At 43.6% G+C, this 19445-nt stretch overlaps 1 protein-coding gene and 1 long non-coding RNA gene across 2 annotated transcripts in view; one reads left to right on the top strand and one right to left on the bottom strand.

Moving 5' to 3' along the window:
* UBE2E3 (ubiquitin conjugating enzyme E2 E3) overlaps nucleotides 1–13709 on the bottom strand; it is a 58727-nt gene extending 45018 nt beyond the window's left edge. The window contains exons 1-3 of the mRNA XM_061454727.1: nucleotides 13494–13709; nucleotides 12097–12299; nucleotides 9907–9957 (exon numbers count right to left, since the gene is read on the bottom strand). Coding sequence (XP_061310711.1) covers nucleotides 9907–9957; nucleotides 12097–12290 — 245 coding nt within the window. The 5' untranslated portion in view covers nucleotides 12291–12299; nucleotides 13494–13709. The remainder of the gene's footprint in view (nucleotides 1–9906; nucleotides 9958–12096; nucleotides 12300–13493) is intronic.
* Nucleotides 13710–14003: 294 nt separating this feature from the next.
* LOC133266811 (uncharacterized) lies at nucleotides 14004–17118 on the top strand. The gene is made up of 3 exons (XR_009742533.1): nucleotides 14004–14229; nucleotides 15439–15503; nucleotides 15996–17118. It is a non-coding gene; the product is annotated as an uncharacterized LOC133266811 (long non-coding RNA).
* The last annotated feature ends 2327 nt before the right edge of the window (nucleotides 17119–19445 follow it).

Below are 19445 nucleotides of genomic sequence, written 5' to 3'. Positions count from 1 at the left end.
TTTAGCTTTGCCGTCTGTTCTTTGCCTTCGTTGGCTGCGTTCCCAGAGACGGCACCCTTCTGCATGCCTCAGAGAGGAACTACTGAAGTTTATAGCAGCATTAACTCATCAGCTGGAAACCTGCCAGGCTGCTTACATTTTCACTACCATCTTCTGAGGCCTGACTCCAGAAGGTGCTTAGAGACAGGATCCATGGTCAGAGGCAGTATGCTATACAACTCTTTTCTGATGTGCTTGGATCCGTCTGGGTGTTGTGCACAGATGCATGAGGGCTCGCGTATGTACTACAAACTGCCTCAATGAAGCAGGAAAAAAAATGTCCCTTGCTTTTGTTTCTCTCAGTGTTAGAGGTGACTGTGGAACAAAAGCAGAGAATCCGAGCACAGAGTACATGAAGTATAAAAAAACAGGATCTATAGCACAACCTGTGCTATTACTTTCTCACAAAGTTGATATACCTCTGGAGAATTTATGACATTTGCTAGCTTATTTCTAGTTAGCAGCACGTGACAACTTTGTGCAAGGAAAGTAGGATTGGACCCAAAAGGAAAACAAAGATAAAATGAGGAGGAGGGGAATCAGCAGAAAAAAAAATAAAAATCATTAGTAATTTGCTTTTTTTAATTGATAGCAGCACACAACCTGTGCACTTCCAGTGACTTTCCCAGTAACTGCTGTTACTGTTGTTGCCTGTAATCATAGAAACTGTATATTTTCCCGGATGATTATACTACAAAACCCTGATTAAAATAGTTTTTAAATGAGGGGAAAATCACTTCCTGATAAGCTTTCCTTTAATATTGTCATTTAAATCTGGTATCACAGATAGCTTGATCAAACTGGTCCTCAAGAGATCACTTAGTCCATTTCCTGCTTAAAGACAGAAATAACAGTACCTAAGTATCATAAGCATCTACCAGTCATTTGTCTAAACTCTGTTCTTAAAAACCAGTGGTGATGCAGATCCACAACCTCCTTATGCATAGTGTCTTTATAGCTAGGTACTCCTCACATCTAAATTAGGTCTTCGTTATGATAAAGTTGCTCTCCATAACCACCAGGCAAGACAAGCAACAATTGCCTGTTCTGCTTTGCAGCAACTTTCTTCAATTCTATATCCAAAGATTACTTTCTTTCTTTCTCTCTTTCTTTCTCTCTCTCTTTCTCTCTTTCTTTCTTCCTTTCCTTCTTTCTTTTCTTTCCTCTAACCTGTATTGTTTCCTGCTACCCCACACTGCTTTGTAGTGTTGTGCCTAACACTGGATGAGGTACTCCAGCTGGCCTTTTCTAGTGCTGAACAGAATGGGATGGCTTTACATACCATGTCCCCAGCATTTCTTTTCTATTTTTTTTTTTTAATGCATCCCCCTATCGTGACTGCTGCTCTATTTATTTCTCTTGCTGCAGCTTTATACTGTATACTCCTGGAAAGCACATGATCCTCAGAGTGGCTACCCCTTTTCTGAAGAACTGTTTCTCATCCAGTCTTCTTTTTTTTTCCCATGGACATGTACAGCTGATTATGCTACTAAAGTGCCGTGCCTATCAGTTCTCATTATTAAATAACATGCTATTTTTAAGGTAATTTCCTATATTTGCCCATCTCACTTTGCATTCTTGTCCTGTCCTCCAGTGTGCCTACAACCCCTTCCTCCCTGTTGCTACCTGCAAATGCAATATTTATATGCTGTAGCCCAATGACCATGTCAATAATGAAAACATCAATTACTAATGACTGCAGGATGGTCCTCTACATGCCCTCTATACAAGTTCTTCCAAGCTGAAAGTGACCCACTGGTAACTACAGATCACTGCGGTGTTTCGAGGCAATCTCTCCCCTCATTTAGTTTCTGAAAGTGATGCTTACAACAGTAGTTTCAACACTGTCGACTAAACCTGTATCTGAGCTCCTGACAGATCTGGCCAGTCTGTTTCACAGTAAGTGCTATAAAATTAACAACTGCTCCAACCACAGTTCTGAACTAGATAAGAGTATAGCACACTCTCTGCACAGGGAGAATTAATCCAAATTAATGCAAGCAGGCTAGGACTCGTTTATCATTAGCAGTTACTGGCTCAAAGTAAGGCATCACTTTAAGGTTACAGCATTGTTCCTGGCTAACTTAGTGGTATGCCTGATCCTGATCTAGATGGCAGGTGGATACCCTTGCTCCTGCCTTAGCTCTGAACTCAGAAAACATGCTTAAGGTATTTTTTCATGATGTCTGTACTACCTGTTTTGAAATGTTCCATATCTATGCAAATCCTAGTTACACCAGCTCCAGGAAATCTCCACACATCAGTTTTGTATGAAGTAGTCGACTCATTTTAAATAAAGGGTTTAATGTACTTTAGCTAATTCTCTTACACTTGCACTTTCTTAATTTGAACTAAAACTAGGTGTCCCAACTCTGTAAAAGTAAAGATAAAATCAAAGAAGAGTAACCGATACACACAGACAAATCAGTCTGAGGGGGAAGCATTCAGTGTGCTAAGACCTTGACACACATACTGTTTATCTCAAACTAAGTATGACAGGCTGGCAGTGGTAAGCAGTGCAGAGTTTGAGTATAAAAAGAAATATATATATATACACACATGGTATATTTTAATCAGTTTACTACAGAGCCTGAGGGGCCTTTGTGCGGTTATACAAATGCATATTTGAAAAGCAGATCTGTCCTTAAATCTAAGGACACATGGCTTTGCAGTTTCACACTTTTTTGAACAACACCACTTAAAGAATTGTTTAAGAACCTGGTCCTGCTTGGGCTCTTCTATTGCTTCCACACAGACACAATGAGGGTCAGTTCTCTACCATCAGTAGCAGAGTGAAAAGTGTATGAACTATTTCTACAACGGTATGGTAGACAGACAGCCATGATTTTGTTTTTGCTCTTTGACAATAATGCTGAAGAGAGCTAGTGTAAGACTTACACAACCTTTTGACTAACAGAGATATTTAAAAGCATGTCTAACAGCACTGTGAATACTGCTTACACAAGTGCCTAACCTGCAAATCTGCAGGCATGAAAACTTACTCCTGTGAGTAGAGGTGGCGATTTGTGTTGCATAACCCTGTCTTAATTATGTTACTAAGATTACTTGCATAAGAAATTCACTGTGTGGGGTTTGGTTAAAAAAAGCTTGGTTTCTAGCTTGCAAGAGGTTGACACTAGCACAGGTAAAAACACAACAAACAACCCCCCCCCCCCCCCCCAAACTTCAGGCATTTTGAGTTAGTGGATGTGCCATCTAGTCTCAACTAAAAAGAAAGCAATTTAAATATTCTCCCAATTCAAAACATTCAGGAGTTACACAATCTGCCACTGTTGCATTTTTCTTTTGTAATAAAAACATGTTAAATAACAGTGCGCTGGGGCTCTACTTAACACTTCAATGTTTTACTGAAATGCCTTTCTAAATTTGTTTCATTCCTCCTCCTTAAGCGACACATTGGCAAATAAGTGGCAAATAAGGTAAAAGCCATTCTGCACACATAAAGATGGCACAATCAGGCTGTTACTACAAATGGACAGAAATACAGAAATACCAGACTTTGGATTGCTGTGCTCAGTTATACCACTCCTTCCTACTGTGACCTAGACTATACTCTTCTGGTAGGAAAGAGGGAGTGAAAAAACAGAATGGAAGAAAATGCTTAGTAGAAATAATTCTAGACACATCAAGGCTATCACTAGCTAAACATGTCTTTACATCACTGCGAGCCACTCATTCAGCAACTAACAACGAAGGAACTGCTTTAGAAAGAAGCACAGGATGATGTTTGGAGCTGGACAATACTAAAAAGTAGTATTTCAATACTCCCTTAAGAGCTACTGCAAACATGTTCTTACAGGAGTGGAGAACCTTCTTCATTATATTTTTGTAACTGCATACTTCTGTAGAGGGAAGGAAGTGTGAGAAATAATTGTGTGGGTTTGTGTTCTCAAAACCATCCTGCAAGCTTCAGCTTTCTTGCATTGCACAGGGCGGTGAGATAGTGCTGGGCAGACAACAAAAAGTACAATGTAACTATCAGAAGATACACTATCCAGTGGAGTTTGGGTGAGGCTTTTTAGATTTTGCTCATACAGCTTCAGCAGAGGCACTTCTACACGTAACTCTTAATACACTGTCTCTTACATACCTTAATCAACTTCTCCTTCTATAGGGAAATATTTAGTATTCACAGTTGGTGTTTTCACCACGGAGGTGAAAACAAGCAAAACTGACATCTTTTTTTTTTCTCTCAGTGAGACTCGGTATTTAGCAATCTGAAGAGGTTTGCCCAATGAGAAATTAACAGAATAAACACAAAACTGGGGGACTGCCATTGATCAGAAAAGTCAACAGCTTGAGTGGGAAAAAAAACCAGTACATGTGAAGACTCAGGCACATGTGTTTGCTACAGTATCCTATACTGTAGGCCTGGTATTCGACTGCATTCAGAATATTCTTCCTCCTACTGATTTCAGAAAAGCAACAGAACTAATGCCTGGCTTTGACAAAGGAGAGATGGAAACTTATTACATTTGAGAGACAAAGGAATGGATTGACTTATTCATATCCTGGTGTGCCTGACAAAATGCTTTGTGTGAACAATGCCTACTCTGAAGGGAGGGAGGAAAAAGCCAGCAGAGCTCTTTTGAATCACCTATTTAAACCGTTTAAGCAAACTTGGATGATTTTTTTTTTATTATTATTATTATTTCTCTCCCCCCCCCCCCCCCCCCCCCCCCCCCCCCCGCGGAGCACTATGGAGTAATCATATGAATCTGCTTCACTTACTGACTGGAGTAGTCACCTCTACAGCAGAACAGGAGCAAACCACAGCTGTGCAGTAACATCTTCAACAGGCACAACTGTTTGCAGAGTAAACATTTGCCTATAACCTTACTGTAGACAGAGTATGTTAACAAAAGGAAGGCTTCCACCAGCTTAGCTGTGGCACCCTCCTTGCTAACATAAGGCTGCATTAGCTCAAACCCAGCGCTACCTCTGCACGTGGAAGAGCCTGCACCACTGGCACAATTGTTCGTTGCTCCTCATTGTTTCAGACAGTTCAACTGAAAGAGCTTAAATTGCTGGTGTGAAGAACACCTTCGCAATATTGCTTTAAATACATGCTGCAGTGCTTCCCCACTGATAGGGTAATAACCACAGTGAGACAGTTACAAACATCTGGATTCATGGGTCCATAACTAAACCAGTAATAGCATTCGTCTGCCAGGGTTTTGCAGGCATTTTTCTTTGTGTTAAACTCCAGACTGTGGGGTTGGGCTGGCAACACTCTACAGCATAGAATTAGCCCAAGATGTGGCAGTAATGAAAGGGACAAATGCAGTCCTTAGGAAGCAGAAGAATCCTGTGTTAAAACAAACCCCCTACATGTCTTGCTCCCATTGTACTCAGTACACATACTTCAGAGTGTTATTTTAAAATAAGTAATTTTAAAATGAACCACTCATAAATTATCGACCTACTTGTGAGCCTAGGAAATGCTACAAACAGCAAAACCATCAACTGCTTCCTTCTGTAGTACTGCTCAAGGAATCACATTAGTATATATTAGCATACAAGGCCTGAAAATAAACAGTAATCGAGACAGTAATCCCTGTTAAGGAAAATCTTTTCAACAGAGCTATCAGGTCAGGCACTCACTAGCTAGAGCATGAGGCAGAGCAGGGAGCCTCTGGGACGATCCAAGCAGCTCTCCCTTGGTAAGAATTCCCATTTCCCAGCAGCTGTGAAGGAGGAAAGCTGTCTCTCTGACCAGTGCTCTAAGGCACGTGTTTCATCCGGCCTTTCTTCTTTTCCTTTTCCTTATTTCTTTTTTTTTTAACCTGTTGCTTTCTGATGTCTGATGTTTAATTTAACAAACAGAAAAGATTAAAGCAAACCGACAGAACAGATTACAAAGTGCTTAAATCCTCCCACTTGTATGGGAAAGATGCACTATCTGAGCTCACCTCTTTTTAAACCACATGAATTAAGCTCTGAGTGGATACACTGATTCTGGTGTTTGCTTTGATTTCCTACACAGTTTATACCAAACTGGATTTGTTGTAAAATGGGTTGTAAACTACAAACTAAGCTGGCATGGGTGTTACTAAATTTACTTAATACTGCGTTGAACTTTAAAAACTTTCCCATGAAGATGAACAATGATTAATTTTGGAATGGAAATGAGGAGTGGTGAGGAAAAGAAGACTGGGAATACATTTTTTTGCTATTGTGGATCAGCAGGGCAGCCAAGAACAGCTAAAGGAAGCTGCTATAAATCACTGTACCCCTGGGAACGGCCTCATTCGTGCCAGCCCTAAAAGCCAGGAAACACAAGGAGCATCGGAGCTGGCTCTGCCCTGCTCCACCTGAGCTGCAGCCTCCACGTCGGGCAGGTCAGAACAGCAGCCTCAGATACAACCTTAACTATGGAACAGTGATCTCTGATCTGAACAGATTTACACTGTGAACTGAAAATGGTTATTTCAGATATATCAAACCTACTTAACAGCATCTCTGCAGTCCAGATTTACCATGCATTACGTGCAAGACTTCTGCAGCATTTTCCTGAGAATGCGTAACGGTGGGGTTTGGCACACTTCCATACCTTGAAGTATGTGTGCTTGGCCATGGTTTGAAACTGAGCTGCCTAGGAGCAATAGGGCCAAGACCTTTTTAGCTTTGCTTTATGCTATTAAAAGCACAAAAGAAATTAAATACAGCACACTGCACCGAGTAGCACGCTTTGAGTTAAGCCAGCAAAAGCAAGAAAAAACAGGATCAGATACCTGCATCCTCAGTTTACCTATCTGTCCTAGTGCTACCGTGCGTGTTGGACAGTAACTGACTCGTTTCAAGCTCTTCTCTTGGACAGAAGAAAACGTGAGGCACAAGCAATACGTAATTTCCTTTCAACATCCTTAGTGGCTTAAGATCAAATACAATTTTATTGCTTTCAGTGTTCTGTTTTTGAAATCATATAAAAATCACAGGAATTACTGTATGTTAAAGAGGACAGCTACCTGCGTAAAGTTATTAAGTTTTATACTCGGTACCCCAAAGATGCAGCTTGTATTCACAGCTCACAAACACGACAACATGATTCATGACAACATGATTTTTCTAACAGTTCATTGTCCAGTTAACAGAATCAGAAATTAATCTCAACTGTTGAGACAAGCAAGCAAAAACCTGCTTTTTACACATTTCCACTGTGCCTGTCATTCTGCTACCCCAGTGCCTAAAATACAAGCTAATGTGCAGCCCAGGTCTGCTCAACACACCCAGAAACGGGGCTTTCTTGGGGCTCTGGCATTTTTGTAACACAAATGTTATAGCAACACATGCAATTGTGCGAAATACAAGTGCTGAGGAAACCTACACCTCTTCTGCATGAGAACCACAGTGCAACCAGTCGGTGACATTTTTAAATAGCTAAATCAGCCTCAGATCAATCCAACAGAGCAACTCTACATGCAGTTACACCAGCAGGTGAGAACTGGCAGCAGCCATCAGTGTTTAACATGATATGGGAGAGTCCAACAGTATTCAGTGTTTGCACTGTATCCTGTTAAAGTAACATTTAATGTCTTACATGTGCCATTATCATATTTTAAATATTGGTAATTTTTTTTCACTTATGTAACTGAGTAACCAGAAGGACCATCAACCTCCAAGAGCATCAGTTGGCAGTTGTATTCTTGTGAAGCCTGCAACATGTGGACTGCAAATGATAAGGCTGTGCTCTAGAACTGGAGGAGAAACAAGCCCACAAGAAGAAATCTCTTTGGGAGAACTTACGACACAAGGGTTTTTATTGCTAAAGCACACATGAATGTGTCCAAGTTATGCAGGCTTTTAAATATTTTTTTACAAGTTCTTTTTCTTTTACAAGAAATCTAAGACGTAGCGTTCTGCTGCTTGTTGCATGATGAGCAATGAAGAGGTGTCATATGCCTGCTGTGTCAGTCTGTTCCCTATCTGTGCTACTACACCCTGTAAGAAAGTGTGTTACAACCTTCAACTGCTCTGCACATAACACACAGCTGCATTTACCTCCTGATACCAGAAAGGCTCCTTCTAACAAGTCAGTTCCAATGTAACAGTAATCCTTCAGGCACTGAAACTCTTTTAAACTGCTCATCGTGAGAACCCAGAATTTCTGTTACAGAAGCCAACAGGTATCGTAAATACCTTTTATTTTTCAAAAAGTAAAAATGCATTCATCATACAGTTGTTACTGAGTAAAAGGACTAAATTCCTCTTAAAAAATACTTATGGGAACAGTAGCACTGACTTCCTCACTGGCAAAAAAATAATCTTTTCCCCTACGCTCTGTAGGAGAGAAATGTGAGTAATTTTAGGCACATTGGGGGGTTTTCATCATTCTCAACAGCATCTCTGGGCATCTGGTAGTACCAGCTCACAAGAAAAACTCCCTGCAATACACTTGTGATGAGAGGAACATACTTTCCTAGAGAGCTAAATATCAGATGGTAATGGAGAGTTTGAGAGGGGTGGCTTCTCTTTCTAAAAACCGAGCTGCAACTTGCTGTATCCAAAACTGCTATAATTAACCTTTTTAGCAACTATAAGGCAAAGTGTTGGTGTTCTATTTCATTTAAATATTTTCTCTCCTACCATGCCCCCTCTTTGAGGGTCCAAGTATAAAGTGCATGACCAATACAGAACTAGATTCCATTAACTTATTAAAAGGCATTAAAACAGCTATTTAAAAACAAAATACCTCCCACTTCCCCAAGGAGAAAAATCAGCAAATAAACCCAACAGGCATTTGGCTCTATTGAAGAGGTAGAGCCCCTGACCCTGCATGCAAATACATCAGACAGCCACAGGCAATCTACAGCACAGACCTCAGGGTAAGACATCTTTACCACAGATTCAATAAAACAGCTCTGGTTAGTCCCTGCTTTCACGGACTAGTCAGACACAAGAACAACTCACATCTCACTCAATTCTTGCTGTAAAACCTGCAGCAAACTTTTCCAACTATTCGGAAAGCCAAATTACTCCGACATAAAATCAGAAAGCACTTCCAGCATTTTTCACACATGTGCAAGGCTTGCTGTTACACAGGAGCTATTAATCTCAAGATACCTTGCAGTCAGAAATCTTACCAAGATGCATCAAATGAAAACAGCTTTACTGCAAATCTGAACACCGGATGCTCACAGCTAATGAGAACTTTTATGCATCCTTTAAACAACAGTAAAACATGCAAAAGATTTAAAGAAATTAGCTAGCTATGCCACCATTTAACTTTCCTATAGATCACGAGCTCTGGTTACTGACACTTTATCTAGCACTCAATCACTCAATCTTCCAAGCTTACAATTTCATTTCCTAAAACCTAACAGAAACATCTCCCAAGTTGAGAACTTCCTTAAAAATAGTCTCTATTAAGAGACTACCCTTTTGACCAAAAGACATGTAAATTTAAAGGCAATGCTTTATCTAACTGCTAAGCAACACACTTAAGTGTATAAAAATCACATATGGTTCTTTACCCTTACTTCAGAACGAAGTGATAACTCTATAAACCTGGCACTCAAAAAGCCAGTTCAAACTACATGCAGGCATTAAGTTGAAGCTTCAGGGTATTCTGAAGTTCATATAAATTAATGTTTCACAAAGGCAGTGACAAGCTACAAAAACCAAAGTGAATACACTTTACTGTGTACATCAATCACTAACCATTACACCTCCAACACGCAAACAAAATAGCAAACTTCAGTATCAAAGGTTCCCTATGCTTGTTCCATCTGCTGCACACAATTTTTTGTCTAACAGCCACTGGCCGTGAACACTAAGTTTCCCATTTGTTAGCCTGAGCACATTAATCTCCTACCACCGTCCACAATTTAAGAAGCTGTTACATACCTGCAGTTAGGAGGAGGATCAAGGGTTATTTCAGCTAGCTCCTTCTGGATTCTGTTGGTGAAATGAGAACAGACACAAAGCAGTTGAGATAGTCTATAGAATAAATCAGGGAATTACACTGCCCTCTACCACCATGCAGTTAAATGCAAGATTGGCTTTGCCTTCAGTAATGCTAACATGGCTGCTTCCTCTTTGTTCTCAGAGGCATAACCCAAATCCCACAGCTGAGAAACTTTGCAGCTTTTTTCCTGCTCCACGCTGCGTGTAAACAGAACGCTTCCAACTGAGCTGGGTAGGAATCTCCCACAAGTATCCAGAAAAGTAACTCTTTTCCTCATCCGAGGACTTTTTGCCAGGGAGATTTTCTTTTCAAGCTAATATGCAAATGAGGCGAGGGGGGAAACTGCACAGGCAGATTTGACAATGACTTTAAGCCAGCGCTACAGACCTGTGACTGGGGCTCAGGACGTGAACCGCGCTGCCACCAGGCACACACTTTGCACACTATTTTACCTACTACTCTGCAGTGTGTTTAAAACAGGGGATTTCCAGATCTGCCAGCTGTCTCTGTTACTGGAGTCATCTCCTCTGGATCAACTTTGCTGCTCGCCACACCTTCTGCTGCCTTTCGTCCCCCAACCTTATACAGTAGCTGTATTTACATGATTAAAAGTGAAATAATAACTTGACATAATCTGTGCTTAGCTTTACTTTATTAAAACCACTCCCAAGCTGTTAATCCAGAAGAGGAATATGGAAAACTTTTTGTCAATTTGACAGTTTATTCAGGTATATAAGAGGTGCAATTTCAAAAGACACATGGTAAATTCCTCTTAACAAATCAGATAAGACTTCTCTTCAGCAAAGGAGCTATATGAGCAAGACCACAAATTCTGTGTGAATAGCAAGTGTTAAAATACAAGCTAACGTAACTGCTTTGCGCACCCTTGCCCTACTACCAGTAAATTCAGTCAGACTACCAAACTATTTGAGATGTACAGAATTAGACTTGCAACAATTCGGTGAAAAAAAGGCAAGAGGGAAAAACTCAGTCTGGAAATCCTGCATCTCATGCCTTTCAAAAAAGGTAAGTACTAACAAATTACAAAGCCTACATAGCAGCTCTTTCTTTAGCCAGTCCTATTTCAAAGGGTTTCTTTAACAATCTCAAAAGTCATCAAAGCCACCCAGCCATACTCTGCAGCAATTTTAACACATTAAAAAACTATTTACTGAATTTTAGTCCAATAAATAATTACTAAAGTGTTTCTAAAAGTTTGAACCACAGTCTTCACATGAAATAAGCAAAACTTAAAGCTACCATGGCCACTCTACAGCTTTTCTTGCTATCGAATATTTGTGGACGTTTGTAAAGGAAAGCAACTCCAGAGAAAGGACTGCAAAGTTATCTTTCATCTCCAAAGAGCACTGGAATCAAGGGATTTAAAGTTTGCCTATTTCACATGGCTGAACTTACTTACAGAAAATTATCAGTGTGCGTCTTGAGAGCTGGACTGCCAGTGACCTTATACGCAAATAAAAATGCAACAGATATATTTAAACAAGGTTTCTGAATATTTTGATATTTAAAGGTAGAGGCTACCTGTAGAACGCCATAGTCTGAAGGTACAGATCCTAAGGGAGAAAACTTGCCAAAGTTTATCCTGAAAGAACTGCAGAACAAACTTCAAGGCGTAGAAGGCTCTCCTGTGGACTGACATGAAAAGCCAGTCACGCAGCCCACAGGAGCCACTGGGCTTTTGTGACTTCTTTAATTAAAGAGCATTGTTTGACATCAGTCTACAGACCATAATAAAATACACCAGGAGAAATCCACCCAACACCAATCAGGCATGGAAACCTAACTCCAAAAAAGATAGCCGAAGCTGATGCTCTCTCCCACATTTTTGCCAGTACAAGACATACTTAGGTGCCCCCCCAGCCAGCCTGTAAGTTACCAAGTTCTCAAACAACTCCTCCAAAGACGTATGACAAGTCCATGTAATTTTACTACCCCAGTAAGATTTGGATTAATGAAGATATCACCTGGCAGGCTCCTGTACTACAAGAAGTCGGTACTTTGCTCTTTCCCGCACAGCTTTACAAGAACCCCTTCACCTTGAGAAGTGCCGCGTCACAAAACACCACGTAAAAAGTCCTACAGATTGTTGTACAGAGCGTTCCCTTTACCTTTTAGCACTAGTAGACAGCTTAGCAGTAGTTTTGCTGGACAGTTTGGTGTTCTTCTTCTGCTGGGTGGCAGATGGTTTTCGTTCTTCTTGCTCCTCCGGTTCAGGTGCCGGTGGATCCCTTTGATCTGCATCCGAACTACCGCTGCTGGTACTGGGACTTTCATCGTCTGACCTCTGCCTATCGCTGGACATCGTGGGGAGCTTTTTTGGGAAGGAGAAGCAAAGAGGCAGAGTTAATACAAAGGCAGGACTCCCTCTTGCCATTCCCCAAGTTCCAGAGAACACCTGAATTGGTGACAACTCTGTTTGACTAGAGAAATACACTTCTTTGTCTCATCCCCCGGGGCTGCAGTTTGACAGCTACTGAGTGATATTTACACTTCCGAAAATACTGATATTTCCAATTTTTAAGCCCACTCGCATTTTTCTCATACTTTAAACAATATGCCAATTGTCGACTTTGTCTAAGGCATGAGACAGATTTAGCAGGGTACTTAGGCAATGCACATTAATAACTTATGACACATGGTAAATAACAGACCTCGCTGAAAATGTTTTTTAAAAAGTCACTAATACCCTGTAAATATTTACACTGGAGCAGAGCATTTTATTGGGTCCAAACGCCAGATCCCCCTTCTCTCTCCCCCTCTCCCCGAGAAAATACATTGCCAGCAACACTTGGGTTGATTTCAGATGGAAATGTACACTTGCTCTGGGCATTTAAAGGGCTGGGCTGCGGAGGGGAGAGTACACACGACTCAGGGTTTTCGCTGTTGTTGTTGGGTTGGTTGTTTTTTTTAAGAGAAAAACCCCAAGCTGCATTCAGAACAAGCCGGGCAGCAGCAGCCCCCGGTTATTTTACATGGCCAGCAGCGAGAACCGGCCACCGCCGAGCTGCCGGAGGGGGAAGAAGCATAATTCAAACTGCACCTTCTGCACAGCTCTCCCCGCCGCCGCTCCCCGCGCAGCTCCGCCAGGCAGACCGACATTTTTCCGCCGATTGGGGGGGGGGTGGGGGTGGGGGGGGAAGGAGCGGGGTGGGGGAGGGAGGGGGCTGCCCCGGCGGGCCGGGGGGGGGGGCGAGGAGGAGCGCGGCGGGGAGCTGCGGCAGGGCTGGAGGCGGCCACCCGGCCCGCTTTGTGGGGAGAACCGCGGCGCGGCTCGGCTGGGCTCGGCGCGGCGGGCGGCGGCGGCTCGCCCGGCCCCGCACCGCACCGTGCGTGTGCACCAAGTGAGGCGTGAACTCGGGCCGGCTCCGCGCCCCCGGCCGCCGCCAGGCAGCAAGCGCCGAAAACAAGAACAAAGCTCCTCTACCAGCCCCCCCGCCTCCTCCCCGCCTCCCCCCACCGCGCTCGCCCAGCCGCCGCGGCAGCCGCCTCGCCCGCCTCTCCTTACCTTCGCCGGCGTCCTGTCCCGCTGCTGGGTCGGAGAGGCGGGATGGCGGGGGGCCGGGCCGGGCCCGCGGCGCCCGAGGAGGGGGACGGAGGCGGCCGGGGGGCTATACGGCGGCGGCGGCGGCTCTGTGGCCGGGCAGTGTGGAACATTGAGAGCCGGAGCAGGGGGGGACGGGGGGAGGCGCGGTGCGGCCCCGCGGCCGGCGGGTGGCGCTGGCGGGCCCCGCTCTGCGGCGCGGGCTCCCGCGGCGGGCCGGGGGGCCGGGGCGGGGGGCGGCGGGCGCGCGCCTGCGGGGGCGGGGGAGGGGGCGCCGGACGCCTCCGGCCTCCTCCCGCCCCCGCCAGCCGCGGAGCCGCCGGCGGAGCTCCGGGCGCGGGGATGGGAGGGGGGGGAGGGGAGAGGGGGCGCTCGCGGTCGCCGGAGCGCGCGCAGGCGCTCTCCCGCCGCGGCACGGGGCGCGCGTGCTCCGGGCCAGGCAAGGACAAAGCCGCGGCGCGTGGGGGGGGGCGGGCCTCGACGGCAGCTCGGACCGGTCCGTGCCCGCCTGCTCTGCCCCCTCCGCCGCAGCTGGTGCCCGGGCACTGCTCCGAGTCCCGGTGGGCTCCTGCCTCCAGCCCGCCGGCCCTGCGGGGCAGCACCGGGCCGGTACCTGCCGCTGGCTGCGTCCGTTGGGCACCGTGCGGCCTCCGGAGCTCCTGGCCTCGCACCTCGCCTCGTGCCTTACGCCCGTGTAGGGGTAGGGACAGGCACGGGCCACCCGTGGGACCTGTGGTGGTTCCGCACCCGCCATGGCTGCCCTCTCACAGTCACCTCCAAAACGTCTCCATTCCTGGCACATCTTCACATGTGGGAGCTGGAGAAACCGGTGTCTGGCGCGGCGTCCCTGCGGGAGCCCAAGGGATGAAGTGGCGGCCGTGAGGATCCCACCAGCCGTGGCCCGTGTGGGTTGAGGGGACCCTGCAGGAGAGTTGCCCTCATGGGAATCAGGGTTTAAAACACAACTAGTTGTTGTTCCCTGGGCAGCCAGTGCTCTGAATGCTTTATGGAGGAAAAGCAGTATTAGCAGTTGTGGTAGGTGTCACAACTGTGCGGAAGGTGGTGTACCTGGAGATTAAGTTTCTTTTCTGGCCCATCATGCATGCGCCGTTCCGGTGTGTTCATGAACAGCTTTACGCGCTGTACACCTCTACTATATTGTGCAGTAAAAGCAATGCACCAATTAAAATAATGTAAATACTCCAAACTTGGAGCTGGCAATAAAATGCGTTTGCAAAAAGGATTCATTCTGTCTGCAAAACATGGATGAGGTAGTGGGGAACTGGCTTCAGCAGTGAAGGAATTAACAATTACTGTAAATATTTGTGCAATTTACATGAAATCTCAGGCTAATGTTGCTGTCCAGCACAAGGGCTTTCGCCTGGATGGTTTTTACCTCAAGGGCTTTCACTATCAACAGTCTAATGACTTAAAACTACTCTGTTTTTTTAGCTTGTGCAGGATCAAGGGGTCAGAGAGTATCTATCATGCTCTAGAGGGAATAAACAACTGGAGTGTCAGGGAATACCCTTCTCTGGGCAGCTGAAGTTAGCTCAGTTGAAAAGTATGCTGCTGGAGATTTGGAGAGAGAGTTGAATGATGTGATGTGGAGAATACTGGAGGTTTGTTTGTTATAGTAGGCTAGAGAGAATTCCCAGATCACCACTACAGGCAATTTGCCCCTGAGGTATGCTGTAGAAAATTCCTAGCATAAACAGTATCTGGCATGATGAGCAATCTGGGCATAATTAGTAAAAGGGAAGCATGGCAATATCAAAAACCTATCAGTCAGCACTGAGAACCTTTTTCAGTCCCTCACCTGCCCCGTTCCATTGATGGTGCTCAAGATGAGCCTGGCTGGAGCTTTGAAAGTCAGGATTAAGTGTTTAAATTTTTCTTTTCATTTCAGGTGAAAGTTAACACAGGTGTCCTAAACCAAAACATACTAAAAGAGTGTGCATCTACAGAACGAAAGTGAGTAGATTGGTTAAGGTTTGCACACCATGTCAGCTGCTGCATGTTGTGTGGCTTCTGTGGCTTTCAGGATACCAAGTGAAAATAAAGCAAGCCTCTTTAACAGAGACTAATTGAAAAGCCAGCCTAGATTTTATTTATTCTCAGCCTTTTGTAGCCTTATTAGAGCAGATTTACTATGGCAGTGTGTGGATATAACAGGTGTTTATTTGAATGAATATTCATTCATTTGACATCAGGTCTCAAAGGATAACACTTTCTTTTTATGAGGTGGTATTTTCCTTGGGTATGTTTGTTATGTTGTAAACCATAGAAAAAGTAAAGTAATGCGCTGAGGGGTACAGTACAGGTAGAAGGAGAAATGCTGGTTTTAATAGCCAGTGTTGCAAAGCTACATATCATGATATCTCTGGCTTTTCATATCCCTTGTGATTTGACATTGGTTAATTTTAACTGATGCACCCACCATGCACCCATGCTTTACTTTTTCAGTTTACTGTGTACTTGAATAGTCAAAGTGTAGCTGGTATTGTGAAGTGCAGGGCCTTCCTAAGGACCTTCCAGACTTGTCCTGGACACTCAGTAGTGGGTGAGGCCTGCATTTGTTCCCCAATCAGTTGCCTTTGTTTGGGTTTTTTTTTACAAGCCTTGCTCCCAAAGGTGGTTGATGTTTTTTTTTCAGAAGCCCAGTGTCTTTCTGGGTACGTCTCCATCCCTGTTCTGTCAGAGCACAGGTATGAAGTTACTCTCAGCATGTGGAGGTTTAGCAGCTGCTTTGAGCTTCACAGACATAGAATATTTTTCTAGGTTTAGGAATTCACAGTTCAGTCTCCTCCATCTGACATGAAATTCTGTGATAGCAAACAGCTCGATGCCTGGCACCAGCACTAGGGTGAAAGGCATTTTCCGCTTCTGACAGGAAAACTATGAGGGGTGGAAAAATCACTGCTTGATCTTCTTGCCCCTACCATTTTAAGGGTGTACAGATGGTAAAATAAGGCCAGCATGCATTTTTCATTATTAAGAGCAGCTCAACTGAAAATACTACTTAATGTTTACAGTCGTGTACTCCATCTTCTTTATCACAAAATCACTGTTTCCTGACAGTAAATATATCTTCCCCTGGCAATGTGTCTTTCTATTCTATGTGTGTACCCATACTGTGGGAATTGTGGTGTTAAAGCACCTGTTGGAGCTCTGCTGCAACACCACAGCTAGACGGGCCCAAACTGCAGAACCGGGAAATGAACAGATTTATTTTGTTTTAAAGTAGGTGGGGTAAAATTCAGATTGTGTTTTTCTTAGCAACTAGTGTCATAGTAGCAGCCAGTCGTCCTTATAAGGTAGATCCAGTACAAATATCCAGCCTGCCTTTTCCCAGGATAATTAACAACTTTAACAGAAAGAGCTGGGAAAGTAGATTAGGCAAAAGCTTTGGGCCAGGAAGAGGTGTAGTGACTTACAGAAGCAAGTGCAGGAAGCCTGCTACAGGTCAGTAATTGCAGCTCATCCTGTTATGCCTTAAAAATCACTGCCATAAATAGGATTATTTTCACATTGTGATGCTATAGGTTCATTTGGGTTTATGAATGGAAAATTATCCCTAAAGAACAATGTTCCTACTACATTTCAGTTAATTGGTGTCCTCAAGAATTCACAAGAAAAGCAGGGGTAATTATTTTGTCCTCAAACTGAAAAGTAAAGTAAAGGTGGGAATGGGCAAGAATCAGCTGTAGGAAGCCACCTCCTGGTCCCTTTGTTAGCTGGTCTTTAGCCCATCTATTGGTTTTGTATGGCCACCTTACAAATCCTGGCACGGGAATATGGTGGAGGAAGGAGGACAGGGAGTTGGGGGCAGAGATGAAGGCGAGGACAGGGAGTTGGGGCGCAGAGATGAAGGCAAGAGCCAGAACGCTGCTGTGCTTCAGTTGTGCTTGTTTGAGGAATGACTTCTTGGACACTGTTGTAGCTTAGCAATAGTCCTGAGACTGCTGTAATGCAGACTGTCATGAGGCCCGGGAATCAGGATGCTTAGAGGAGTTTTCAGGATATCTTTACTTTCTCTGGACCCAGGAGGAGTTACCAGCTCCATTTTAACACACGAGTTAGCTAGTTAGCCAGGGTTCCCTATCATGATGAGCACTGCTGTATCTAAATCCATAAAAATATACTTAAAGCACTGCAGCTGTTAATTAGTTTTCATAGTAATTCTGTGAAGTATATAGAAAGTTCTGCTGTATAGTATACATTGTATTTGCTGGTTGGTTTTTATACACTAAAAGGCTAAGTGATCAGTTGGGCACTAGTTTTTAATAGATTAATGTTAAGCACTTAAATACCATAACAGGTAAAAGTGTGGTTTTGAAGCACAAAGTCATGTGAAAATGGTCTTATTTCAGTGTTCTCATGGAGTCCTTGTATTCTGCTGTTTAAATTCTTTCCCTGTGTATGGATTATTGATGCAAGAAAAGAAAGCACAGTGGCTCCTTTGGAGTTCCTGTAGTCATTCAGAAGAATCCAGTGTCAAGTTAAGTATCAGTGCTTTAAAAAATCCATACTTTTTTGTTTAAAGTAGCTTTTCTTAATCTATTTTTAACCTTTTAGATTTTCATTTTACTTGGAAATCTACAGGAAAAGTGAGAAAAATTAAATAGGGAAAATTGGTTTGGGGTCTGTCTGTCTACAGGACAGTAGTAATTTATATTTTGTAAGGGGATTTCCCTCTATAAATAAGCATTATTTCAGTGAGTATTCATCTGCAAGTGATGTCATTAAGATAATTTTTTCCCTTGAAATTTTAATTGAAGTGTTAATTGAAAAAATATCCTTGATGTATGTATATGGGTAGTTCCAGCTTGCTTTGACAGATTTAATTTTTAGCACAGTATGATGAGTATTTGACTATAGTCAATGTCTATAGTTAATGCAGATACTGGCAGACTTTTACCCCTAGCAAAGTGTGAGAACAGTAGGTCTCTAAGCAGCTTCATAAACTCCATAAAATGACTTTGTGGTGTATATCCGACAGTATAATGTGTAAATCATAAGTTAGGGAGAACTTGTCTGTACAGATACAACCCTGGCAGACCAGCATTCTCAAAAAATTTTCAGTGTGAGAATCTGCTGCTTTTCTGCACATGGGGCATAGTAAAATAATGCTGTCATTTTCAGAGTGTGATATTCTGCTGTGAAATTAGTAGCTGTTGCAGGGAACAACGTTGAAGGCCTAGTAAACTTCTCATTTCACTGTTACAGTTAGAGGTATTCCACCCCTAAACCGTCTCAGATTGAATTATCTGTAAGTACATACGCAAGCGTGTATCTTCATGCTTTCTGCAGACTGCTTAAATTGAACCGTTTGGTTCCTTTTAAGACTAAAGTTTGAATGAAAGCAGAAGGTTAATAGGCTGCTGGTAATAGAGCTAATATCCTCATTCATGCCAGCCAGAAGGCGGCAAGATAATTATGAAGTCAAACTCACTTGGCTGAGTTGAGGTCAGAAAGAAACATGCACATGGGGCAGGCATTATTTATAAGCAGAATGACGTTTTTTCACAAAAAAAAAAAATATATTTGCTTTACTAAATGGGTCCATCCTGAGGGTGTTACTGAAAACACAAAAAAGATCCTGGACTGCTCCTCCCTGCTTCAGCTTGGCTGACCTATTTCCCTGGGGTTAGCTGTGTAAGAGATTCTCTTCACCTTTACAGCTGGTGACTGTTGGCACAAACAGCTTTATGTAGCTTATCAGCAGTTTGACAGGTAGGCCCCCAACAGGCTTTTCAGATTCTGGTTTCTGACATCCCATCAAAGAGGAAGGAGCCGATCAGCATTTAAAGAAAACCTTACAAATCCCTAAGAGCAGTCACACCCTGTAGTGATGAGTCACAGCGCTTTACATTTGCCTGCCTGGAAAGCCTGGGACACTTCTGAATGCGCCCT

This window comes from Pezoporus flaviventris, unplaced genomic scaffold (assembly GCF_033815535.1).
Source record: "Pezoporus flaviventris isolate CSIRO_AGI_PZ_B2104156 unplaced genomic scaffold, CSIRO_AGI_Pfla_v1 ptg000001l, whole genome shotgun sequence".
In the NCBI taxonomy this organism is placed as follows: Eukaryota; Metazoa; Chordata; class Aves; order Psittaciformes; family Psittacidae; genus Pezoporus; species Pezoporus flaviventris.
This window is presented reverse-complemented; position numbering and strand designations above follow the sequence as displayed.